General features: G+C 49.6%; 7 protein-coding genes across 7 annotated transcripts; 5 read left to right on the top strand and 2 right to left on the bottom strand.

Annotated features, from left to right (window-relative positions):
- Positions 1–108: 108 nt before the first annotated feature.
- Positions 109–1427, top strand: AO090003000985 (LysM peptidoglycan-binding domain-containing protein; the record flags this gene model as incomplete). Its single annotated transcript, XM_023235122.1, has 3 exons — positions 109–719; positions 781–1033; positions 1089–1427. 3 exons carry the CDS (start codon positions 109–111, stop codon positions 1425–1427), a joined length of 1203 nt encoding a protein of 400 aa, XP_023090172.1.
- Positions 1428–6222: 4795 nt separating this feature from the next.
- AO090003000984 (protoglobin family protein) lies at positions 6223–7210 on the top strand (the record flags this gene model as incomplete). Its single annotated transcript, XM_001820043.3, has 3 exons — positions 6223–6340; positions 6423–6693; positions 6760–7210. The coding sequence occupies 3 exons, from the start codon at positions 6223–6225 to the stop codon at positions 7208–7210; spliced, it is 840 nt and encodes a 279-aa protein (XP_001820095.1).
- Positions 7211–9251: 2041 nt separating this feature from the next.
- Positions 9252–10861, top strand: AO090003000983 (aldehyde dehydrogenase; the record flags this gene model as incomplete). Its single annotated transcript, XM_001820042.1, has 4 exons — positions 9252–9715; positions 9779–10172; positions 10223–10665; positions 10717–10861. The coding sequence occupies 4 exons, from the start codon at positions 9252–9254 to the stop codon at positions 10859–10861; spliced, it is 1446 nt and encodes a 481-aa protein (XP_001820094.1).
- A 2839-nt stretch (positions 10862–13700) lies between these two features.
- AO090003000982 (GPI anchored serine-threonine rich protein) lies at positions 13701–14489 on the top strand (the record flags this gene model as incomplete). Its single annotated transcript, XM_001820041.3, has 1 exon — positions 13701–14489. The coding sequence occupies one exon, from the start codon at positions 13701–13703 to the stop codon at positions 14487–14489; it is 789 nt and encodes a 262-aa protein (XP_001820093.1).
- Positions 14490–16203: 1714 nt separating this feature from the next.
- AO090003000980 (uncharacterized protein) lies at positions 16204–18038 on the bottom strand (the record flags this gene model as incomplete). The annotated part of the gene is made up of 4 exons (XM_001820040.3): positions 16204–16806; positions 16865–17190; positions 17241–17349; positions 17409–18038. 4 exons carry the CDS (start codon positions 18036–18038, stop codon positions 16204–16206), a joined length of 1668 nt encoding a protein of 555 aa, XP_001820092.3.
- A 2775-nt stretch (positions 18039–20813) lies between these two features.
- Positions 20814–22616, top strand: AO090003000979 (5'/3'-nucleotidase SurE; the record flags this gene model as incomplete). The annotated part of the gene is made up of 4 exons (XM_023235121.1): positions 20814–20821; positions 21170–21213; positions 21870–22479; positions 22547–22616. The coding sequence occupies 4 exons, from the start codon at positions 20814–20816 to the stop codon at positions 22614–22616; spliced, it is 732 nt and encodes a 243-aa protein (XP_023090171.1).
- Positions 22617–23008: 392 nt separating this feature from the next.
- On the bottom strand, positions 23009–24602 carry AO090003000978 (DUF5427 domain-containing protein MTC1; the record flags this gene model as incomplete). Its single annotated transcript, XM_001820038.3, has 2 exons — positions 23009–23982; positions 24038–24602. The coding sequence occupies 2 exons, from the start codon at positions 24600–24602 to the stop codon at positions 23009–23011; spliced, it is 1539 nt and encodes a 512-aa protein (XP_001820090.1).
- Between the last annotated feature and the right edge of the window lie 1666 nt (positions 24603–26268).

The following is a 26268-nucleotide window of genomic DNA, read 5'->3' as shown; positions in this document are numbered from 1 at the left end:
ACATTCATGTACCGTCAAAGGATGCCTTTCTATAAATATCGCCTAAGCTCTAGTCCTCTCTCTCCCAGACTATGCCTAAACATTTCTTTCCCCTCCAGATTGATGACCATGGCACCCTTTCAGCTGACTCTTTCTCTCCTCCTCGCCGTGATAACAGCTTCTGCCAATGCTGTGAGCACCACCTGGGAAGCTCATCCTTCTCACCCAACCTTGCCAGGAACCGCTCCCAACTGCAACAAATGGTACACTGCGAAGAAGGACGACGACTGTTCCACTGTGCAGCGTGATTATGGCATTTCCGCCGATGACTTCTTTCGTTGGAATCCCTCGGTTTCTAAGGACTGTAAAAAGAATTTTTGGGTAGATACATCGTACTGCGTTGGAGTCGGGCCAGCTATCACCACCGAGACACCGACTCCAACGGTCCCAACCGCAGATGGCAGCTCCACGACGACTACGTCTATACAGACCACAAAGACTACGCCTATCATCTCTACCCCAGGCGACAATGGGACCTCAACAGGCAAGGCCACCTACACGTTTAATCATCCCACTACCACCTGGACTCCGCCTCCGCCTCCGTCAGAGACAGCATGGCCCCCTACCAAAACCCAGCCAGGCCAGCCCACATCGTGCACCAAATGGCATGAGGTCATGATCGGTGATACTTGTGACATCATTACAAGCCTCTACAGCTCGTGGATGTCGAAGGAAGATCTGTGAGTCAATCCAAGCTCTCAAAGCCATTAGAACAGGTTGGGCAGCTAATATCATATACAGACTGGAGTGGAATCCGGGCCTCCAGGAAGATTGCGACGCCCCTCTCGTGGGTTATTATTTATGTGTCATGGTCAGGCCGGCTGGCTACAGCATCACCTATCCAACTGGTTCAACCCCGGTGGTCATTCCGGACCCTACGCCTTACACGTCGCCGCCTCCAGTTTGCCCTAATACCACTGACATTGAGCTCCCACCTTCGCCAACACAGTCAGGGATGCCCAGCAAATGTCAAGTATACTATCATGCTACCGCTGTAAGCAACTCGAACTATCCACCTCGCTTATCAACTCTGTCCTGCTAACGTGTAGCTATCCAGGGAGACTCCTGCTCCAAGATCTTATCACAATATAACATGCCGGAGAAGCTTCTTCATGAATGGAATCCGGCTCTTGGTCCAGACTGCAAGGGCCTACTGCCTAACTACTATTACTGTCTCCTTCCCAGTGGGTTCGTGCCCATGCCACTCACCGTCACCACAACCCCGGCTCCCATTCAAACCGGGATCACCAGCAACTGCAAGGCTTGGTGGCGGAGGAATCAGACCGAGACGTGCTCCGATATTGTACTCTCTTTTGGTACATTCTCGGAGGAGGACTTCAAGGCGTGGAATCCTGCTGTGGGCCAGAAATGTACAGGGCTTATCGTAAGAATACCCTTTCCTGAAATTGAAATAAATTATAGCGCCAACTAACCTTCAATGTCCCTGATAGAATGGGAATTGGTACTGTGTCGCCGTGCCTGGTACTCCTTCCACACGCACGGCGCCTGTCCCAGCTTTCCCAACAAGCGTCCCACGCCAGCCAAATGTGATCAAGAACTGCACCCAATGGTGGCACGTATCCGAGTCAGTAATCCAGCATCACCCCAATACCCACAATTAGATTCTAACAAGGCTGGTTTGTTCTAGTGAGGACGACTGCTACGACGTCGCCCGAAAGAACGGTATCACAGTCGACGACTTCCTGGCATGGAACCCCGACGTGCGCGTGGGCGAACACGACTGCAGGGTCCTACCCGTGGACTACGAAGTTTGCGTCCGCATACGACCCAAACCACCCATCCCCGGATGCGCACCAATTAGCACAAATACCACAACCTCGTCCAACATAACACTATACCCGCCAACGAGGACCTCCTGGCACAAGACCCTAACCACCACAACGCTCGTTACTAAATGCGAGGACCCCTCCTCATCCACCTGCGCCACGGCAACAGTAACCACAACGAGAGTTGTGACTCTATCTCCACCCCCAACAACCGTGCCGACTAATCCCACGTTCATGACTACCACAACAGCCCCGACTCAGGGTGGGAACTCGTCTTCATCAGGCTCGGGAGAGTCAACTCTACCTCCTCCTCCTTTCACCAACAGCTCCACGCCAATTACCCCGTCCACGAAAGGCCCAGTAGAAAGTAGTTCTCGGCCAACTGGCGGCCACGGGACCATAACGGGGCCTCCACCACCTGAGGTTTCCTCGACAATAACGGTGACTACGACTATTATGACACAATGTTCCACTACATCTACAGTGAATACGAGTGAACCAGATGATACTACAGTGGTAACTGCTACGATGACGACTTGGTGTTCGACTTCGGGTAGTACCTCGCAGAGTCAGACGGCAAGTGAGCCTTCGATGACTATTATGCGTGTATGATTTTAGTCAGGTAGTAGTTTGTATTCGGTTGTAATGGGATCTGCGGAGATTGTTCGGTGGTGCTACCTCGTATATGTAGATCTGGAACTAGTAGGTGGGGAGGAATTGGTTTTATGATTGTCCTGAGGGTTACGTGCATGAGCATGATAATTAACCTGAATTTCTGAAGAAACAGAGAATAGATTGTGAGAGCCAGACCAGGATATGCAAGTAGAATAATCTCAGCAGAGATAAAGCCAAGTTTTCCCAGATTCGGGGATCACCATCACAATTTACTATACCTGAGTATACACACGCAATTTAAAATAACCAACATCCATAAATCAAGCTAAATACCTACACAGTCAAGACAGAGATAACCACCAAAATCCCACAAAAGGAAAAAGAAACAACACCAAGACCACCTAATTAAGGGTCCTAACCCAATTAATACACTATAGGTCAATAACCCTCCTTAACCCCAACCGAGCGCCTGCCAACCAATGAACAATCTGAGTCTAGTTCTATGGACCACTAGCCCGCAGCTTGGATCATGGGTTCTGCAGATATCGTCGCATAGATGCAGCAGACTCCACATTGCCGTCCCGAGCATATCAAGAAAGAAAAAAATGGGTGGCAGAGAGGGGCCGAACAGCTGATAAGTGACTGCCCATCTCGGATCTACTTATGGACCACTTTGCATAGAGGATGACTAGTGACTACTCACGGCTTGTATCTGGTAGCTGGAGGTTTCTCTGATTAATGACACATCTCGACTTTGAGAGGTTGTTTACCCACTTTGTGGTGATTTGAGCTAATTCTCCTAGTTGTAGTGTGGGTGGGGGGAGACAAGTCTATTTCTTGTTTGGGGTTAGAGGGTGATGGGTTGCTCGCATCAATTGCCTGAGTTAGGGTTTAGATGGGTTTTTGAGGGCTGGGTCAGGATTTGGGAGGCCTGTATGGGGTTATTGGGAGGTGCTGTTGTAGGCTAAAATAGGTAATAGTGTTGAGTATCCTGTGTGCACTGTGGTGATGGTAGGTTTGTCTGGGCTGGGAACCGGGGAGTTCAAGAGTATGTGGCGCTTTGGACACCGGAACAGGTCAATAGAGCTCTCTGTTATCTGAATCATGTAGATAACTTGATTTTAGATCTCTGGATGCTGCACGGGCTCTATAATACGAATCTATAAGGAGGTCTGGTAGAGACGCATTGTAGATCCATCCAGAGATTCACGATTCAAGGTACAATGTGTATTTAGCGCGGAAACACATCTCTCCGGCATAAACAACGCATACAGGAATGTCTTACATGCCTCCGTATCCTCCGCCGGGTTCCCAGAGACGAGCACAAAAGTTAAGCACTCGTCCGGATGCTGGACATATACGCGGTGGAGCATCGTCCCAACCACTGCCTGTCGCGTCAAAGGCCTAGACAGTCATTCCTCGGCGGAGCAGAAGGCAGCCTCGGTGAGCAGGAGCAATTAACGACGACGCCGAATGATACGATGACGCCGGTGGATCTGTCAAACTGCTTTAAGTGGAGCGAACGGGGACGTTAACATCCGAGAATCGTTAGGTGTCCGTCCCGGGCAAAATCGGTTACGGGAGTGAAGCCGAAGGTGTCAGGCTAATGCCACATCTCACATCCAATTTGATTAACCAGGGCCTTCATGGGGCAGGTCGATTGGCATGTGTGCTCCATCGTGGTCGGCATTTGGGCAGGTCAAGACCAGAAAAGAGATTAGAGAAGAAAAATAAAAATAAAAATAAATCGAAACAGCAAAGCAAAGAAAAAGGAATATCCTTCTATTACGAAATTCCACATTCCCTGTAACTTACCTCTCGAAATGACTCCATGATGCCGATCATGGTACCGAAGGAACCGGCGAATGAAGAGGTTCGTATTTGACAAGCCACAACCAAACTTCGTTGGTTAATATACCTCTCGCTGCGAGTTTAAATGCACAACAATTGGGACTTTCCACTGTCCGCGAATCCTTCGAGAACATGACCAAAGTCAAAAAGATCACAAAATTGATTGCGTTCCTTAAACCTTCAACCGAGGTCAGGTCGCTTAATGGAAAAAACACGGAAGATGCAGAGAAAGACAGAACGAGTATCGTGTTGTTAGTCACGGGGGTCGGGAGAGCCCCAGAATCAGGCCACAGCAGCATTAACTTTCGATGGGGTCAAAAATCACCCCATTTGGTCCACTTCTCTTTAGTTTACCCGTGGATGGGAGGAATGAGAGAAAGACCTCTGGCTGTCTTTTCCGATCACACGACATCTTTTTTTCTCCCTTCGCATCCCTGGTTGAGACCCTGGTCGGGCTGGGATCGTATTCCTATTCCTTTTCTTCCAATCCTTCCACGGCTTCTATACCGGTTAGATATCAACGATCGAGGCTGAGATATCTTCTCTCCTCCCGATAGCCACGCGTAGCTCTGCTAATTTTATACGATTGACCTCCTGGAGGATTCTGAAACAACTACACCGCTGGGAGATGATGTCAGCCTGGCAAGAAAACCGTTTAGGGTTAACCGGAATAAACTACTAGATATGTGCAGTAGTCCACCAAATTAATATAAAAGCTCCTCCTTTAGACTCGGTCGGGAATCGGACCCGAACCATTCGGGTCCGTTAGTTTAGGACGAGTCCCATCCAAACGTCCTTTTCTGTCTGACATTTGAACTAGCAGGACGGAATGCCCTGTAGACGGTGTGAGACATGGGGAACGTCGTCGGTAGAAAGAGATTGCCTCGAGAGTCGTCGAGACTTCAATTAAGCGAGCTACGCATCATGTAAAAGGGGGTCGTTCAGTGGAACTGCCATTCGATGGCCTCATACCGAGTCGGTATAGAGTGGGACAAGGACAGGACGAGGAGGATCGTAGACCGATATTCTCAGGAATCAGGATGCAATCCTGCCGAGCATCAGAGAATCAGACAAGTGAACTGCACGTCATTCGCATCTCCATCTCCGATAAATCCCATCTCTGAATATCTAAATCAGGATCAGCTTCAATCCTCAAGTCCAATCACGTCGAAACGAAAATTAATAGGCACATCCTCTGACCCACCACACCACGTGTTTCATGAAGAGAATAGGCGCTCATTCCGGAGAGAAGACAGGGAAGATCCTTCCCATGGAATGGATCACAAGAAAAAAAGAAAAAATAGCAAAGACATGCTAGGGCATACTCGTATCCCCGTCGCGCGGCCCTGCATCAGACCACTGGGGAAGAGGGAAAAAAAAAAAAAAAACTGCTATCCTCGGTAGGGAATATCGCCAGGCTTCGGGATCCTTTCTTTTCTCTGGCCTGACGACATGCGCCTCGTAATAGAGCTGAATTTATCAGTATTTTTGACTTTTCTGTCTCTTAGGGTAAAAAGATCTGCCTGTGAGCGCTTTTTTTCCCGCTTTGGCTACCATGGGAGCTTTCCGTGTGGAGGAGATGCTCCCTTATCCTGGCTTTGCTGTCATTAATTATTTTTTCAATTATTATTGTTTTTTCATTTAATCCTTAATTATTATTATTATATATTTTTTTTTTCATCCTGAGAACCAAGGTCTCCATAGATCTATATAATCATGCAATACCTCACGTCTCCCTCCAGGTCTTGAGTCATCATCGTTTCTTAGATTCTTCTACTATAATTCTATCTCTCCCATCTATAACTCCAAGCCAACCCCAGGCGTTCGTCACTGAGATCTCTCCCACTTCTTAGTTCAATCCTTCGAAGGAAACCAAACCCCCATTTACATCATCCATCTCTCCCCCCTACTCTACTCCAAGCAGCCCAAAATGGAAGGACTATACTTCGACTCCAGTCGACCTATAAAGCATGTCGACAGAAAGGCAATCTACACCCGCCTCGAAGCCCGCATCAACTATCTCCAGGACTTCCTGGACTTCAATTCCGGTATGCTCTTCTGCGGTTGTTATGTTATATCTCGTGCAAATCATTGGTCGTGAACGAATGCTAACGCGGTCATCGCCGTCAGCTGACGTCGAAGCCCTGACAACCGGCTCCAAGTACATCAAAGCTCTCATCCCCGCCGTCGTCAACATCGTCTACAAGAAGCTCCTGGAACAGGATATCACGGCCCGGGCCTTCCACACACGGGATACTAGCGACGAGAGACCGATCGAGGAGTTCTACAATGAGGAGAGTCCGCAGATCATGCGCCGGAAGATGTTCCTCCGGTGGTACTTGACCAAGCTCTGCTCGGATCCCACGCAGACGGACTTCTGGCGGTATCTGAATAAAGTGGGGTGAGTTTCCTCATTCGTGACCATTGCCTTCGGTGTTGATATCAAGGTCTAACCGTGGTTGATTAGTATGATGCACGCCGCACAGGAACGCATGCACCCCCTCAACATCGAATACATTCACATGGGCGCCTGCCTGGGCTTCATCCAAGACATTTTCACCGAAGCGCTGATGTCACACCCGCGTCTGCAGCTGCAGCGCAAGGTGGCCCTGGTCCGCGCCATCGGCAAAATCATCTGGATCCAGAACGACCTCATCGCCAAATGGCGGATCCGCGACGGCGAAGAATACGCCGAAGAGATGTCGCAAATGACCCTGGACGAGCGAGAGGGATTCCTCGGCGACAAGAAGATCCTGGGCGACAGCAGCAGCACATCCGCCAGCTCGAGCGACGATGATCGCTCCAGTGTGCACAGCAACCCCAGTATAGCACCCAGCATTGCGCCCTCCACGATCTCGGCGTGTCCCTTCGCGGATATGGTCATGAGCAATTCGGCGGCGTCGACGTCGGAGACTTAGATCTGGGCTGGGAAGTAATTGATCGATCATTTGGTTCTCGGTCGAGAAAGCTTATCTGGGAAGCAAATTATGATGCGCCACGGCAAGGGAAGCATTCAGGGATCAAAAGGCATGGCTGGCGTAAGGGACTAGATGATTTTCTCCGTTTTCTATTCTTGGTTCCTCTTTTGTTTATTTCTTTTCGAGAGTGTTGACGGGGCTTTTGCTCGTCTAGAAGCATGCATGGCGGGTGTTTGGGCTTTCTGATCTATTGCAATATATAATCCAACGATATCCACTTACTGGTCTATGGCATCCCCTCTCTATCCATACTTAGCATAGAAGCAAGCAACAGACAGATTTCGGTTTTTTCATATGAGTTTTTGGTGGTTGTGTGATGTGGATCCTTCGTCGCTCCCAACCTTCCTCTGCCCTACAGAGTCCAAACAGAGAGAGAAGATCATTCCATAGATACAGCAATCGAGATCGAAATTGGAACCGCCAAAGCCATGGGAAGGCAAGTCAAACTTTACTTGAAGCCCGAATCATCAGGAGAAAGAGGATATCCAAGGTTCGGGCAGGTACGTCGCGTGCAACAAGGTCCCCGACGAAGTTTCGAAGAACTTTGAGTGGACGTTGAGAAGAGAATTCGATGCACGGTGGTAGATCCACGGTTATTCACAGTCAACTGCAGCAGTCAGCAAGACAGGTTGTCAGGATTCAACCTTTTTCAGATTAAGTTTTTATTGCTATCAATTATTGGGCCAAGACAATGACAGCTGGAGATTGCCGAAGGAGATGAGGGATTTTTTTTTCTTCTCTTTTTGGGGGACAGAGAAAACTTTGACGACACCCGCAATACTCTGATAGGATTTTCTAGCAAGTTGGTTGTTATTCCAAACATGTTGTAGGCAGAAGAGATACATAGATTATACGACGCAGCCACTCCGTACTTTCTGGTGAAATCACGGGATACCGCAGATCACCTGAACGGACATCTTTTCAGTGGGAGGTCCCGATTCCCGACTCCCGAGTCCAGGGGCGTCAATATATCAGAAAACGCTTCTGGAGATCATCTTATTGCCAACATTATTGGTCTGGAAGACCCACCTCGGTTTTACGGAATAAGCAATTTTTGGTAACGACCAACGGAACTCACAGGAATACCCCAATCGCTCTCTCGGATTTAGGGATTTAGGGGGGTTACAGCAGGGTCGGGGTACCTTACAGGAGACACCGTGGAGCAGCATGGCGGCAAATTGGGCATAATGAACCATGCAGTGGAAGCAAGTTGTGATTGGACCCGACTGCTGTGTCCAACCCCACCGTGGCCGCATTCCAATGCAGTTCTCCAATCATGCATAGCCTACTGTATGTCAGTGACGTGCCTCGAACATCATCCTGGCCAGCAGCGCAGACATCAAGGGTATCGGAACAAAAAGAAACGAGTCATAGTCGGACAGTGTTGATAACTTGATGGTGTTGTCATGCATAAACAGCCAGGATCGTCCCCGAGAGTGGAGTTGGATTGGCTGTCTTCCTGCATCCCTGTGAATCTTATCTGCATTGGAGAAGACGAAATGAACAAAGACAAGTAGTGACCATCACGTTCCGCGAGGTAGACGAACTTTCAAATTCCCAATTGGGCTGCAAAGTGTACCACACCCAGGAGCGAATGAGAAGGCTGTAACACCCACAACGAGCCCCGAAGAAGGCTCCAGATCGTCGTCTCCCTTGACCGGGAGTTGCACAGGCTCGGCTCCACTGCCGGGAAAGTTACCGAAATTCTCTCCCCTCACTTTAGCAGCTGCAGAAGTGTCTCCAACGGGTATGCTTATTGCGAACCGTCTGTCTTTTATGGCTTTTATGGTGGCGCCGTCGGTCTGTGATCATCCTTTGCTCTCCCGCCCTTCTTCCCCTTTTGTATATAATACACCTCTCCCCCCTCGCTACCCTACTTTAGTTCCTTTATAAAGCCGTTCACTTGACTGAGAGTAATTCGATTCTTTTTCACGGGTGTCGCTGATTCAGAAAGGGGAAAGAAAACATAAAATAAAAAAGGATGTCTGCAAACGGTACGGACAGCAAAGGGGTAATCCCGCTCATCATTAACAATGAATCGCTCGTGACGGAAACTGTCTTCGATGTGCATAACCCCGCGACGGGTGAAGTCATTGACCGCTGTGCCAGTGCGTCCGTTGACGATGTCAACCGTGCGGTGGAGGCGGCGAAGGCAGCCTTCCCCGCGTGGAGCAAGACAAAGCCGTACGATCGCAGGGATATCCTGATGAGGGCGGCAGACATTATGCTTTCCCGAAGGGAGGAGTTGATCAAGTATCAAATGGAGGAGACAGGCGCGGGCAGAATGTTCGTGGAGAAGACATTCGAGCTGGGTGCGGGATTCATCAAGGATTTCGCCGCACGGATTCCGTCCATCGAGGGTTCAGTCCCATCGGTGTCCGAAGAGGGAGAGTGTGCGATGGTCTTTAAAGAGCCTTATGGTGTGGTCTTGGGAATTGCACCATGGTATGGACTTCCCATCGATCAGCACAGAGGTTCGGGTTATCGTTACTAACCATCTGCATGTAGGAATGCTCCCTATATACTTGGGACCCGCGCCATCGCTCTTCCCCTTGCCGCAGGCAATACAGCAATTTTAAAGGGCTCTGAACTGTCCCCCAAGTGTTTCTGGGCTATTGGCGATATCTTCCGGGAAGCTGGTCTTCCCGCAGGGTGTCTCAATGTGGTTTACCACCGACCCTCTGATGCAGCGCCTGTTACCACTGCTCTTATTGCCCATCCAGCCGTTCGCAAAATCAGCTTTACCGGCAGCACTCAAGTAGGATCAATCATTGCATCAACCGCCGGCAAATATGTGAAGCCCGTTGTCCTCGAACTGGGCGGCAAGGCGTCAGCTATTGTATTAGATGATGCCAACCTGGAGAGGGCCGCCATGTGTTGCAGTCTTGGAGCATTCATGCATGTAAGTGCACTTGTCTGATGGTCGTCACTAGTGTCGTTGACACGATTTAGTCCGGTCAAATCTGCATGTCCACCGAGCGCATCATCGTGCAGCAATCCGTCGCAGACCGATTCCGCACCATGCTGGCAGATGCATCCGAGAAAGTATTCGGGAAACACACACCGGCACCAGTTCTTGTAGCATCCCCTGCAGTCAAGAAAAATAAGCAGTTGGTGTCCGATGCGCTTTCGAAGGGTGCCGAGCTTGTTTATGGAGAACGCAATGACTCTGAGGCGTCCGGCAATAGCCTGCGGCCTGTGATCGTGGGCAATGTCACCAAGGACATGGACCTCTATTCTGCAGAATCATTCGGCCCTACCGTTTCCCTGATGGTCGTCGACACTGAAGAAGACGCCGTGGCGCTGGCTAATGACACCGAATACGGCCTCACATCTGCAGTTTTCACAGACAATCTCTTCCGGGGACTACGGGTAGCCAAGCAGATTGAATCTGGGTGAGTACCCCTCGCACGAGTTACTCGTGGCACTTGCTGATGAACTTTTAGGGCTGTCCACATCAACTCCCTTACCGTGCACGACGAACCGGTCTTGCCACACGGTGGATGGAAAAGCAGCGGGTATGGCCGGTTCGGAGGACCCGCCGCGTACGATGAATGGTTGCAAACCAAGACAGTTACCTGGGTGCAGTAGATACCTCTGAGACATTCGCTGGTTCCCCGAAAGGTACCATTTATCCGTGCCCCAGGTACCAAATTAGATATCCATTCGGAATTGTCGTCCACTATAAGATATCCCATTCCATCCAAGAAGCCAATTTCAATAGTTCCGGGCCTGTCTCACGAGTAGCACCGCATCTAGACCTGATCAAAACGAGAAATTACCAATCAGCACGCTAATTTCCGAAGAAGGAGCTGGGAAGCGATTTTGTAAGGTTGCATCGGCCGTCTCGAAAGCACGAATGCCATCTTCGGTATTTCAGTGTGCTTTCGGATGTCATGGTCCCAATTTTGACCGCTATTTCCAAATGGAAAGAGCGCAAGTACCTTTTTCGGTATACGGCCGTGCACTAGACATCATAGTTAATCCACCAGAAATTCACCACCAAATACACCAGCCATGGAATTTGCATCCAAGCTAAAGATAGCTGACGGGCAGTGCAAGTCAGACATTGGATAAATCCAACTCCAACAACCAGCCATAGAGGCCATGCTTGGCTCTCGTACCACTGACCTGTTCATGTTAATTTTAGCCCCGGCGAACTCCACCCCGGCTGAACCATGGGTTAGGCAGAACTAGTTAGTAGATAGGCACCATGCGCTCAGCAATCAGCTTCCGAGACACCTGCACTAGTCTCCGACGCCACTGCAGTCTATGGCACATGGCCAGTGACACTGTAGCACTTTGCAGCGACAACGGACATCTTCCAGCCTTTCGGATTGGACCGACCTGAGTCACAGGGTCCGGTGCCTGGCTTGGCCACGGAGTCTGGGTTGCGGCGATTTTACTTCGGAGATTTTTACTTTTTCCTTTTCCAATGAGTTGGCTTTGTACCTGACATGGTTGGTTTTTTGAGCCATTGGGTAATTTCCCTCGGGGTGCACCGTAATTAAACGTGCAATCAAAATGTCAGCCCGTTGGAACGATGTTAGTGGCAGAAGAAGCGTCGGTCGGCTCCACCGACCAAGTCAGGAACAAGAAATGAGCGACAAAGCCAACGAACATCCCTCCCGAGAAAAGACACGGGATGACTTCATACAGTTTATCCCAAGTTGCGATCTTCTCTGTTTGCGGGGATCCGAGATGATTATCAGTGTCGGCTTATCGCAAGGATCAGGATCAGAGTCAGGGGCCCTTTCAAGTCTCAAACACAAGATTTGTGAGACAAATTGATCGGCAACTGTGTGGTGAAGTCGTGACAGCACACTGTGTATGTAGGTGGGGGACAATAATGCAGAGTAAAATTATCCACTGTTCATTATGATTGTTAATATTATTTTTTTTCCCTTTCACTCCCCTCTTGAGAGTGGACACGAGATACGTACTTAGTTTGATTACTCCGACAATTAAAATTAAAAATCTCATTCTCTGGCGGCTAAAAGATGACCGACACAGCCTTGTGGCGCCCATCTCATCTCATCTGACGTCTGGAATAGAGAGAGAACAATTCCTGTGAAAGATACGAAGGTAGTGGAAATTAATTGATGTGAAAAAGAAACCACTCGCCCACGAGAAATGGACAGAAAATGGAGGATGAACACGATCCCATCTATTTGATCGTGTTGAAGTTGAAAGTTTCGGACATTTTCCGGAAGTTAGAATGAGACAGGGATGAAGGCAAGGTACTTCCTGTCTGTATGTACGCGGTATGTTGACTGTATGTACTCGGTACTCCGTACTGTATCTACGGCGGAGAGGCTGAAAGGGAAGAAGTCACGCCCTATTTGTTGGGTGCCTGAAGGCCAAGAATTAATCACGCCCCCCGCGTTGTGTTGGTTTTTTTTTTTCTCTGTCGATCAGAATTTATGCCGATTCATTCCTCGACAAAACAAACTCCACATCGTTCTCTGGCAGTTTGACATGCCACATTCCTGATTCTGAATTAAACAAGGAAAAGGAAAAAGTAAAAAAAATTCGACGAGATACTGCACCAACGCCTCTCCCACGACCATGCATTGTGGCTTTCCAGGGTGCACAAGGAGGGCTGTGATATACTTCATAAGCTCGGCACCGTTAGTCCTTAGTTTTTGATACTAACGACCCTAACCAAAATGGCGAAAGATCCACAAGACTCAAGGAGGGGAGGGTCTACATTTTCCGCCCCTCTCTGATGCACTTTCGTCAAATCTCCTATTGTTAGTGCTTCCTAATTGCTGGACACTGAACCCATCATCCGCCAATCATGAGGTTAAGGGAACGTCCCAGAGTTCAGGCCTGTTCACAAAGTTCTTGTTAGTTTATCCAAGATCTTGTTGAACTAGCATTCACTAAAATTGCGACAAGCCAGTCAGAACGGCCGTCCGGTCCAGTGAGGTAACATCCTCGATTCCTCTCAGGAGCCTGAACATTCGGAGGAAGGCGACGTTAGCGTCCAGCATTCCACAATTTAGGATGTCTCAACGAATGCCAGGCACGCGCCCGTCAGGATTGGACGGAAACTCTTGTACTCCATCTTGATTTCATTTCTTATGGCCCCACTGTCGCTGAAATGAGCCGCAAGAAGACGCAGGATTTCCCTCCCCAAGGGGTCAGTGACAAGGCCACCCCAAGGCTTAGCTGCTGTGACTCTCCGCTGGATTCCTTTTTATTCCCCTTCTCCCCTCCTCTCATCCTTCCTTTCTCTTCTTCTTTTCCTTCCTTCAGTGTTGTCGTTCTTTTCGCACACCAGTCATTCTTTTGTCTCAGACACTACATCCCACTCCAGTCACTCCTTGATCTACAGCTTCACAGCTTTCCAGCTCTTGCGCACCACCTCGAGGTCACTCTATCTTTTCACGTCGATATCTGACCAATTAAAATAAAGAAAGCAAAAATGCGTTTCTCCATCTTCGGTGCTCTCACTGCCCTCGCGGCTCTGGCTACTGCCCACACCGACCCTGACTACAGCCAGGGTCCTACTGGCAACCCCATCTACACTCCCGGTCTGAACGAGGCCGTGCCCGTTGGCAAGCCCTACGCCATCACCTGGGGTCCTACCACCGAGGGCACCGTCTCTCTGGTCCTTCTCCGTGGCGAGAGCACGAACATGCAGACTCTCGAGACTATTGCCGAGCAGATCCCCAACAACGGCAAGTTCGAATGGACTCCCAGCACCAGCCTTGAGGCCGATGTCACCCACTACGGTCTCCTCCTGGTCGTCGAGGGAACTGGCCAGTACCAGTACTCCACCCAGTTCGGTATCTCCAACCCTAACGGCGCTTCTTCTTCTTCCTCTGCTGCTCCTGAGGTTCCCACCTCGACCGCTGCCAACCCCGGTGCTTCTTCTTCCGCCACCTCTTACGTGACTTACGAGATCACCACTACTATCTGCCCCGAGACTGAGACCGCTCCCGCTACTGCCGCTCCTACCGCTTCCACCAGCGCTCCTGTCATCCCTCCTCCTGCTCAGTCTCACTCCTGGGGCACTGGCGGTGTTAGCGTCCCTGTCGTCTCTCCTACCAACACCCCCTACCTCCCCACCACCCTGCGCAGCTCCTCTGCTCCCTCTGGCACTGCCTCCAGCACCACCCCTGGTGTTCCTCTGTTCACCAGCGGTGCTGACCGCAACGCCATCAGCTTCGGTGCTGCCGCCGCTGGTGTTCTTGCTGTCCTCGCTTTCTAAGCGCCTGGCGATCTTAGACCAGCCCAGTCTTGTACACAAGAATTCCTATGAATTTTCATTCTCCGAAGGCTTGCCTTCCAGCAGATAGTAATATCATCTTTTCGTTACACCTCACCTAGGTGTGTTTTATCGGACCATAAACACGCCCCACTACTCGAGTCGATGGCTTGAGCTCACTTGATACCTTCTCTTCATGTAATGAACTTCTCATGTATTCTTTCCATGGACATGATTTAGCATTTTCTTTTATCTAATGGCATATGTTTTCGAAATTTCGATCATCCTAGTCATTCCACTCCCACTTAATCCCGGACAGTAGAGTACACAGTAGTATATCAATATTACGCCATAGCTAAACGTTTCAATAGTTCGGCTCTATCAGGTTAATGAATTTTGATTGATTGGTTGGTTAATATAACTATTAAGCCCCATAATCCTACCACTTAACGAGAAAGAAATCCTTCTCCACCTCCCAGAGCCTGAAAAAACAAAAACCATAATAATCCCCATACAACATAAGAACAAAAGCCAAGCCCCCCCACCCGCAACCCCCAAAAAGTAAACCCCTCACGTGACAGATAAAGTCCCGATAAGGATTTTCCAACCATCAAGCAAAAAAAACTCCAAAACAACCCACAACTCACAGTGCTGCAGGCAGTACATTCCCAATCCATCCCCTAAACCTCCCAAAAACACCTAAGAACAACATGGTCCAAGGCTCCCTAAAGAAGAAAGCCGGTACGGGCCCGAAACGGTACGCTACAGTTCTCCTCTACAAATCTTTCTTATCGCAGTGAGGTCAAATGGGACCTTCTTGTGGGAGTAACTGCGATGTGATCCCGGATGATATGATATGTAGTATTGCGCAAGAGGCTGATTTGGTTGAAATTTAGGCCGCGTGCTCTGGGCCCAAAGCCGGGTCCGAGGCAGATTGCTCCTAAGAAACAGTCGTTGATTAAGCAGCAGAAGATGACGAAGGTTTGTCTTTCTCTTTTTTTGGTTTCTTTTCTATGGTGGTGGGTGATGGGGAAGTGTGTGAGAGTAGGATTTGCTGACGCGGTCTTTCTTTTCCTTTTATAGAAACTTACGGCTGGGTTGATCTCGAAGACGGAGCGGAATCTTGCGCAGAAGGCGGGACATTTGGAGTTGCTTGCTGGGGGGAAGAAGGATAAGAAGAAAGAGAATGGGAATAAGGGTGGGAAATAAATGTTTTGAACGTGGTGTGGTGGATTCTTTCGCAATTCCTAGGCATGTTATTCTTGGACTTGAGATGGGCTTGTCAGATTTGATATGACAATGGTTGGGTGCGGTTTGTTCGAGTATACTATAGCGATACGAGTAATGATATTATAGATACCCTGTTGAACTGTGGTTGAGTGAATGCTATGGCGCATAGAGAAGGAGACCTGTGTTGAACCGGACGGTCTAGGGTCTATGTCTATCTGCTATGTACTTCACGGGAAAGAAAGTATGTACTATCTGTAGGCACATACATACACGCCATCTATAAAATCGTAGCCCAAGATAAATCACCGAATCATCGTAAATCATAAAACTGAGACAACGCCAGGCAAGGAAATTAGATAGATAAAGGAAAAAAAAAAAAAGAAAATATGTTAATCGAATGATAAAGACGCTGTAAAGGGTATCTCAAATCTTGTTTCCGTGCCAATCCACCACTGATTTCGCCTTTTTTGGTTTTTTATCGCATCGTCTAGTGTGCGATTTTGGAGGTACCATTCGGGGCACCAGCCTGTTCGACCAGCTCCTTGCCCCTATCGATCCATCGCTGGAAACCTTCATCGGTAGGATCTACTGGGAAGTCATCCCAGACCGCATTATCGGTATCGGCGTATGTAGACCACACCCCCTTGGGAACATCGGCAGCGCACCAGGAAGGTAGCTTAGCCAACACGCAGGTGTAATAAACATAAAGGATCCTACAGAGCAGGTCGACCCGATCCACATAGTGCTGCTTGCTTGGGTCGGGCTCTTGGCCACCGTCTCCAAGGCGCTTCCACCAGGAAACTCGCCAGCGAAGTGTGAGGAGAATATTCCCTAGCTCGTTTAGGAAACGCAAGTGCGTCTCCTGAGAGATCTGCTTCCATTTGATGTTGTAGAAGTCTCGTTCCAACTTTCGGAATCCTTCAACCTCCAGCATCCGGCACACAATCCGGGAGAGCTGCGCCGCTAGGAGAATCTCGCGTCGATCTTCCGTATTATGGATATCCATTGGCCTTTCTTGGGCTCCTGGGTGGAGAGGAACAAAACTATAGCTCGCACGACTGGGCATGTTGTTCCAACGCGAGAGTAAGGTCTGCGGTGAAAGAGCGTCAGTGGTCTCTTTCACATGACAAGGCGATTGTGGTACTCACATAGAAATTGTTCACTGGGTCACAGTCTTTGACACAGGTCAGCCAGTTCTTCGACTTATCTTTCGATTCGACTATCCGTCGGTCGATGAACTCGAGGAAGTTCGACCGAGAGTTGCCATTATAATCGCTCAAGCTCCTCAGGAATTTGTAAGTTTCTCCCAGGTCAAGAACATATAGAGAACCCCAGGCTTGGCTGGCACGGATGTTGAATCGTCCTTGCCGTTCACCGAGGAAAGATATGAGATCGTTCAAGTCGAACTCTACCGGAATATCCATCCGGACACGGCCTGTCCTATCCAATGTAGGATGGTTGACGGCTCGTTGAGCTAGGTGAATTAGTATATAGCCAAATTGACGACAAAAAGAGTTTACATACAGACATAGTTGCATGTTCCATACTCCACAATGTTTGCAAAGCACGCCCGTGCACATGGTTGCTCGTGGAGCGTAGGACGACAAGCATCGCATGGAGCGTTTCCGTCACACTATTCCAGTCTCATTAGTACTCACTACGAGTTAAAAGAGTGATCCCAGGGAAACATACCTTTCGCTTGTTCAGACGACACTGCACGCAGGTGTCCTTGTTCTTCCTTCGCAATCCAGCGTTTGCCCGACCGACCATACTCAGAGGTCCTTTACGTCGCGCCCCGCGTGGCGGGGATACGAAGTCCGCTGAAGCGATGGATCCGCCCTGACCATCCTCTTGTACAATTTGCAGAGGCTTGGGCTGGCCGAGATCCAAAGAATGGTTCGAGCCGCGCTGTTTACGTTTCCGAACCGTTGCAACCGACTGCAGTGCGAGCGCCTGTGGTCGAGCGGTCGACCGTTGTGCTGCCGACGATGATGCCCGAGATCGTGACGGGACCGAAACAAAGAATGACTCTGACGGCGTCTCGCTCACCATAAAAGCCGTCGCGCTCTGAAGGGGCTGCGCCATCTCAGGCTCATCCTTCTGGACGCCCTTCCAAGGATCTTCTTCGTCCAGCTGTCGCTCAGCAAATGCCGGGGCATCATCGCTCGTCGCAGAATAGGAGCATTCATATACACCAGTAGAGAAGTCACCAGACACCGACGAACTCTCCGACTTATACTGAAAACCATCCTGTCCCGGTTTTTCTTCTTTGAAAAATCCTGGGCCCTGCGGAATAGTTGACAGTGAGGCGGGCGAAGTCATGTTCGAGGGAAGTTGAGACTCCAGACTGTCAAGCCAGCGCGATTCAAGGGACCTCAAAGGGGTCTGAAAATCGCGGACTGGGTTCGTTTCCTTGTTTGGCAGTTCCGATCCCAGTGAAATCGACGCTGTGGTTGTGTGATTCGCCATGCTCTCGGGGGAAGGGTTAGTAGAAGGCTCCGTCCACACGTCCGGGGTATCAAAAGTGAAGGGCTGAGGCATGCCCTGAAACGCCAAAAAGTGCTCCGATGGGATGTCAGGCATCCCATGTCCCTGTGCGAGCTCCCCAACATCATCGACAATGACGGTGTTGGAGGTGGCGGGTTCTTTGCTGTAGGGATAGAGGAGCGGCGGTGCTTCCATGGGGATTCCAGCGGTCATGGCGTTGAACAGTTGATAATGTGGCCATGACTCATCCAGCTGGAAGTTATCGTCGGCCGAGGATGGCAAGGTTCTCGGACTGACGGTGCCGCTGACTGTGCCCTCGATCGGTCCATCAGGGATACTAAATTTCTCCGGTGAGGTAGTCTTGCTATCAGGGCAAACCCATCAGCTTGATGCAGGGGATGGAAAGGGTGAGGGGGACCGCACCTGCTCTCACCACTGCGGAAACCACAGGATTGATCTAAATAGGCGGCATTGGAATGGTTTTTCGCCAGAGACCCATGAAGGGCATTCAACTCGACGATATCAGCATCGTCCTGGGTCGAGTCTTGGCTGTTGTCCCACTCTAGCGGCTGCTCGTATGGCGGATGTTCCCACGGAGAGATCGAAAAAGTAGCGTCGGTTTGCCAATTATCCAGAATTTTGGGGTCAATGCCCGCAGCCGTACCAGTACTCCCGCAGTCCATACAGGGGAATCGGAGTCGGGGGGGGGGAAAGGGAGAGATGTGGTTGACCTCGAGGGAGCTGACAAGGCCTTGGCGCGTGTGTTGTTGGGGATGCGTCGTGGTTCAGGGACGGAGACTCTCGCAACAACCAAGAGCACCGACAGCGACGCGGAATCAATAAATAGCGGACGATATGACTCTTTTCGGAAGACGGCAAGAAGGCGATAGAGGTGAGATGATGAAAAGATGATGGTGTGACTTGGGATGGTAGAAATTCGAATGCGCTGACTTGTTTCCCCACCAAAGATTTTGCGGCGATCGGCCTTCCGGTACTAAAACTGATAAGTTCAGGCCCGCACAGACCAAAGGCTGATTGTGTGCTTTCACCACGTTTCACTTTTGGTTGGTTGATTCCAGGAAATGCGGTTGGGGGGAAGGTCCCTTTTTTATTTGTACTTCAGATCAAAAGTCCTGCAAGCGGTTATATAGAAAGTATCAGTTCTTAATTCTCTCGCTCTGACTTTGAGGAGGGGAAAAGATCATCGACAGGCACCGACACGGGATTGATTAATGCGCGGTGATCGTCCAGCGACGCTGAGATGATTTCCTGTACTCCGTCCTACACAGTACTAGTCAGACTGGCTAGTCCAGTAGGTTGACTGGACTCCATCTGCTACTATAATCTAAATTTCTTTTTTAATTTCTGTACCACCGCTGCATCCGACTGATCCGCATCCTCTTTCTGGTTGGTTGGTTCGATAGCGAGGCCAAAGAAGCCACTAGTTTATCGAGACTAGAGCGCATTGAGGAGGGCCTTAAAGATGACAAGACTGGGATTACGCGACGGAATCATCTCATGGAAAACGAGGAATGGTGGAACGGGGCGTTCGGTGTCCGTCGTGCATTGCCCCATGTGCCCTTGGTTCGGCTTTCTGACTCGCGCATCCAAACCCTGACCCGCTATCGTGGTTGGAAATGCAACAAAAAGTAAAAAAGAAGAAAAAGAATAAAAAAAAGAATAAGAAAAGGAATCAATAACCGATTATCATTGTTTGAACAACACTAAGTAAAATCATCTGCAGTCAGTCAATCATGAACAGGGATCACGCTATTCTAGAAGGACCCTTTCTGGTGTCCTCTTGGGATGGGTCCACAAGGTTTCAACCTCAGCCTATTTTAGATGATCATGATCCTCTTTCCACCGGGTCCAAAGTCGCCTCACGATGCGAGAACAAAGAAAGTAAAGGACAAAAAAAATTAACACATTGCATATTCCGTACACATGGCAATAACTCCCACTGCGGAGGAGTAATAAAATAAGGTCCACGTGAACCTTCCATATCGCCCAGGAAGATCGATATATATCTAGAAAAGTATCCCTGCAATTGATATAGTTTAATATCTCTCTCTGTCTACCCAGAGAAAAGATGATGGGGAGGCTTGTTGAACTCAATCACTAGCTAAGAAAACTCTGACTTCGAATTCAGCGTCTCCTGATTTTCTCCTGAAGCAAAACCTGGATCCTCACTCGGTGGATATCAATGAATCATTAAACGTCGCTTCCAAGGTCTCCAGGCGCTAGACCTATCCAGGAAGGCATCACACGAACGCTGAAGCCCTTAACAGACGCCAATATGCATTCATGCATATAGCCCTTAACAGTCAATTATAAGTATTCTGGGGCAGGGAGGGCGCTTGTTGGCCAAATCATATCTTATCACTGATTGCTGCATCCCCAAGAATGTACATACAGTACTCCGTACCGCAATTGAGATCGGACTAGTGATGTGAGACAAGATCTCAAGAAGAACACAACGCCCGGCGAACAAACCCTAGAAGGACACAAAAGATGTGTCCCTTCCGGGTCGAGTCCATATCAGTCTAGCATTGTGTATCGCATATATACCGTCGATTGTGCTGACAATCCCCATCTGGAACAAAGGACGATATGCAGGAGTATATAAACATCACCCAACCCGGCCCCTCTCCCACGTCACCTGATGGTTCTGAGACAGAGTCTTCCGATAGAGACCATCTGACCATTCGAGAATTTCCATTGCCGCGGCTCTGATTAGTTTTCCAGCTGCTCACTAACCGTTATTTGCGGACGGTGACATTGTCGTTCTCCACGAGTGCGATGGACTCTTCACCGCAGCCTCTTTTTGGGATACCCGTGGTCTGGCTCTGTACCCCTGCGTACGGTAATCTTTCGCTATTCATCTAGTTATATGTGTCCCTCTGGGTGGTACGGTCTCGGTCATGACCAAGATACCATACCACATTCCGAGATGGAACTCCCCGCAGCTCCAACATCTTCACCGTGACCACTTTGGAGACTACTTTCCCCGGTATGTCTTCGGTAGTAGTCGGGGTATGCAGTAATGAAAAATGGCCCTCCAGGCTCAATTCTTATCCAGCAGAGTCTGCCCTATAAATACTATGCGCATGCCAACGCGGAACCAGAAGAAGAAGATCCAAAGCTGTTCAAAGATTGTAGTTCCAAAAAGAAGCTCCGACGGAATCCCGATTTCATCACCACTTTTTTCCTCCCTCCGCCAAGCCCTATAGATCGACAGACCAAACTACCTTCAACATGCATATCTTGGTATGGAACTTTTAACCTTGTCGCCTTTCCCCCCCCAATGGCTCACCCCCGTCACAAGACCACTGCGGACAAATCATTGAAAAAAAAAAAAGATTCAATGCAACCAACCCAAACTGGAGAGCAAATAGGACAAGAAACTAACCAAAACCCCCCGCGGATGTGCAAGAAAATAGGTGGTGAACGATGATGGACCGCCCTCGAAGCGTCTTTCGCCCTACATTCGCCCATTCGTCAACGCCCTCCAAGACGCAGGCCACCTGGTCTCCGTAGCCATTCCTGCCGCCTCGCGATCCTGGATCGGCAAAGCCCACCTGATAGAAGCCTCCCTGAAGGCAACCTACGTACCCCCCTCTGCCTTCCGGGACGACGGAACGTGGGATGAAACTGCCGACTCCGCAGACACCGAGACCCAGCCCGAATGGGTGGTCATCCGAAACGGCACCCCGGCCAGCTGCGTCCAATTGGGCCTGTTCAACCTCTTCCAGGATCGTCCCCCCGTCGATCTAGTCATCTCCGGCCCGAACCATGGTCGCAATGCCTCAACCGTATACAATCTCTCGTCTGGAACGGTCGGTGGCGCCCTCGAGGCGGCCACCTGCAGCAAGCGCGCCATCGCCATCTCCTTCGGAAGTAAAGATCCCCAGCCGGATGAGATTATCCGCGCAGCGGCGAGACATGCCGTGAAGGTTGTCAATTACCTGTACGAGCATTGGCATGCGGATGTTGAGCTATATAATCTGAACGTGCCGATGCGGGAGGACGTGGAGAGCAGACCTGTGCGCTGGACGGAGGCCTTGCCCTACTACTGGCCGCGGGGTTGTATGTATGGAGAAGTGACCGCGGACAAGAAGGTGAATGGACACACTGAGCCCGCCGTCAACGGGACGAGCGGGTCACATTTCAAGGAGATTGATTTTACCTGGGCTGCGGAGTTATCGGAGATGAAGAAGACACTACAGTCGAGTCGGGAGGGGACGGATGCGCATACGGTGTTGAATGGTGATACAAGGTATGACATTGATCTTCCCGCTTTTCTTCTGTGAGAGTGACTTTGGATAAGAGCTGACTTGTCTTAGTGTTACGGCTCTTCGTGCCAATTTCTGGCATGTCCCTGATCTGGAGGGGCCGATTAATCTTGATGATTGATATGAGGATTGAACAAAAATGAGATGATGAGATAACTAGATACCCGCGAAGACTCTCGTTCGGCTTATAGCGCCAGAGACTTCACTGTTGGATTCAATCATTGCATTGGGAGAACGTCCGGCTGTCGCATATATGCTTTTGTTGCATCGCTTGATGATTTTTTTTATATACATAATTGGGACCGGGAGCTCGGTGAGGAATATGTACGCCTTAGGCGGCAAATGTATTTGCAAATTAGTTCTGGTGGGCATGACTGTATTAAGGAAACGCAGACAAACAACACAGAAGAACAAGGAAGAAAACGGCATTAGAGTATCATCTGATCGTGGTCTTTAATAATAGCACTCGCAAGTAGAACAACTGGAAGAAGACAGGTATGGAACGAAACAACCCTAGAGCGCCCGCGCCACCTCTCCTGCACCGCTTTCCACGACTGAAGCCTGCTCAGCACGCATCTTGCCCTTTCCAGCTCCCGCCTCACCAACACCCATTCTCCGAGCGACATAGCGTTGCGCCACAACACCGATAGCTAAAGTGAGCGCTTCTTCGATCCATTCAGCAGCCCATTCACGAGGGTCGACGCCGCCACTTTCAATGATCTCAGCAATGTCTTCCGGAACAGGGGCTCGGTGCCACATGTCATCGGCTGTAGTGTCTTCAGTGGCTGGGACAGCTGCATCAAGCCAGTCGATCCATTTCTGTGGGACAGCCTGGGAGATGGTGTGGAAGGCGATGCCGTGAATGGGGTCATGGAGGTAGAGAGCGAAGGTCACTTCCTCTTCTGTAGCGCTGGGGACATCAACCACGCCCGGCGGGGTCTGGTCGGTGGTTGGGCCAGCCTGGAACTGCTCGGTGGAGGAGGATTGGCTGATAGCCTGGATGGCAAGGAAAATATCACTGCTCCGGACGGGGTTGGATTCGCTGAGAACCTGGCTAGCTTGTTTCGCAGCTTCTTCAACTCCACCCTTTGCAGAGAAGAACTCGGTAGCGTAAGACTCTGCGCTTGCACGAGCGAGCTTGCTGGCCTCAACAGAGCCACGCACAGCCGAGATACTGCGAGGGGTTCCAGGCAGCACTGTGCGCCACCACGGGCCATCGCGCCAGCCAGGGGTAGACTGACTACCTGTTATATCTAACCCCCGTTTTGGCGCAGATTCTTGACCCCGTTGAATCACAAGAAGATCCCCACCTTCTACCTGGGACATCACGCGAGCGAAGACAGCGTAAACAAGTGGATCAATGGCCGGGTAACCCGAGATGTCGTGAGTGACGTGGATTTGAAGGCGTTCATGGGACGAGATCGGGGGCGCAAGAGTGTGGATAAGATTGGTAAACGTAGGGATTGCCATGCTTCGAAGCTCACCACCTTGATAACATTCGTTAGCAGAAAATTGTGCTAGCTGTATACGGACGATACATACCGAAGTCTTTCAGTGCACCGACATTTCCTTTCACCTGCTGAGCCCATTTCTGTGCTTCTTCATTCTGTTGAATTTCCTTCACGGCCGCCTCGGCCTGCTTCATTGCAGCACTGGCGGTCGCAGTCGCAGTTGCGAAAAGGCCTCCCCACCATCCACCACCACCACCGCTTGAGGCGGGCTCTTTGGCTGCTGGTTTCTCGGTCTTGGATGGCTGTACATCCGTATCTTTGTTTACTGCAAATGAAACCCGGGCACTCTCCGTGGACTTACGGGGCGCGGGTTTGTCCTCACTAGAACGCCCAGTTGAGGGGGTAGTTGCAGCAGGTTTAGGGGATTTGATGGCCGGCCTGGGCTCATTTGTCGATAGACGTGGGGTACCGGGTCCACTGCTAGGACGCTGGGAGGCTAGGTTATCAAGTTCGGCAAGAATATCGTCTTCAGTTTGCGCCGTGGTAGCTGTTGTAGCTGGCTTGGAGGTAGGCTGGTCCGCGGTCGAGTCGACCCCTAGGTCGTCAAATTGAGCGAGAAGCTCATCGCTGGTTGGTTTCGCGGACTTCGGAGGCATCTTGTGTCGCTAATTCTCGTTCTCACTACGAGTGAGTGTTTACCATCAGTTGAGAATTGGAGAGCGGAGACTGTATGGAGTTGGACTAAGTAATCTAGCGTATGCTCCCTGAGGGAATTCAGTGTTTTGGGCGGTGGAGACCTGATGACCTGTGCCAAGAAGCGTTAGCGTCCACTGTAAATACAGTTAGACTCGGTTGCATAGCAAATGCATATCATAATAAATCTTCCTGTCACTCCTGAGGAACATGCAGTTTATCTTTGTTTATTTACGCTTCACAGTCACTTCACATTGGTCGCTGGTGACCGTTTCGGGTCAAGTGTCTTAAGCAATATTTCATCATAGTAACCATACCGCATGATGGCATCGCCGCTGGCCATAGTTCCTCGGTGAAAGTGGTCGGTATGATAATGTGACCTATAGAGAACGAGAGTCATATAGGACCTGACTACATTAGAGTACAATCTTGAGAGTAGACAGATTTCATATAATTCTGATATCACGCCAGTAAGACGGCTGAATTCATTGTACCCCCTGATAGTGCTTTTAGTAGTAGGCTCAACCACGTACGAGTTCGAACGCCCCATCTTCCCATACGGTCAGACAAACAATTGAGAACGTTTCTTTGAGCATATGTATCAAAGTAGACCTCATTTAAAGTCACAGTACTCGTTATAGTATATCCTGTAGTCTGGTGAACCACAAACAAGCAAATATCCTAGGTCGTGTATTCATAATTGCCTCGACAACTTCCCCATAACTGAATCCTTGTGAAGTCGCATTTATCTGGGATTTAACAAGATACTCACCCTGTCACTATCTTGAAGCCACATGGCTCAGATGAGAAGTACACCGATTTTCGCGAGTAGAAAGTATGCTACTATCGGAGCAATAGACTCGTGAGCAATTTGAGATTAATCGACAAAAGTGAATGACTATAATCGAGGAGTATATCAGACTGTCACAAAAAATAGCATTCGTCCATATCAACCCCAAATTGCCAAACTATTGACAGGAATCCAGAGGTCATTCCTCGCTGTACAATATTAGCACATCATGTAAGTGCCATTACCAGTATTTTTGGCAAGACGTTGGTTAGCATATATATTGGTGGATATATCCTTGAGCTTCATTTAAACTAAAAAGTTGTCTTCATTTCATGAGCTGACAATGACCATAAAAGATTATAAGAGAACTTTGCTCCTGTGCTCAATAGAACTATAGCAGCTACTTTGTATGTACCCCTCCTTCCGGATTGATTGCGCAGCGGAGCGAAGCGTAGCAAACATTATATATAATGCAATCATCATCCTAGCAGCATGGCTTTCTTTTAGTAGACACGGAGCCCCTTGCTAGGAATTTAGGTGATAGAGAAGATCTTAGCCTGGTTTGTTACGAGTAAGTTAATTTATGATCACGTAAAAGTCGTATCCGGCAGCTGTTGATAACCGAAGGAGCTGTCTGCGGGGAGACTATAGTTCAACCCGCGGCTGCGGCTTCCATCCCGCGTACTTTTCCGCGACTCGTGGGGTACGACCAGACGATAAATGACTCGGCATAAATTGTGGTATCTTCCCATTTGCCTTAGCCTTTGACAAAATTAAAGACCTTTTTTTTCTTTGAACATAATTCCCGTATATTGTCTTGGTCAAGGGCACCGCTTCTA

The sequence above is a fragment of the Aspergillus oryzae genome, chromosome 2 (assembly GCF_000184455.2).
Source record: "Aspergillus oryzae RIB40 DNA, chromosome 2".
Taxonomy (NCBI): Eukaryota; Fungi; Ascomycota; class Eurotiomycetes; order Eurotiales; family Aspergillaceae; genus Aspergillus; species Aspergillus oryzae.
Note: the sequence above shows the minus strand (reverse complement) of the source record. Positions and strands in the feature narration are given on the sequence as shown.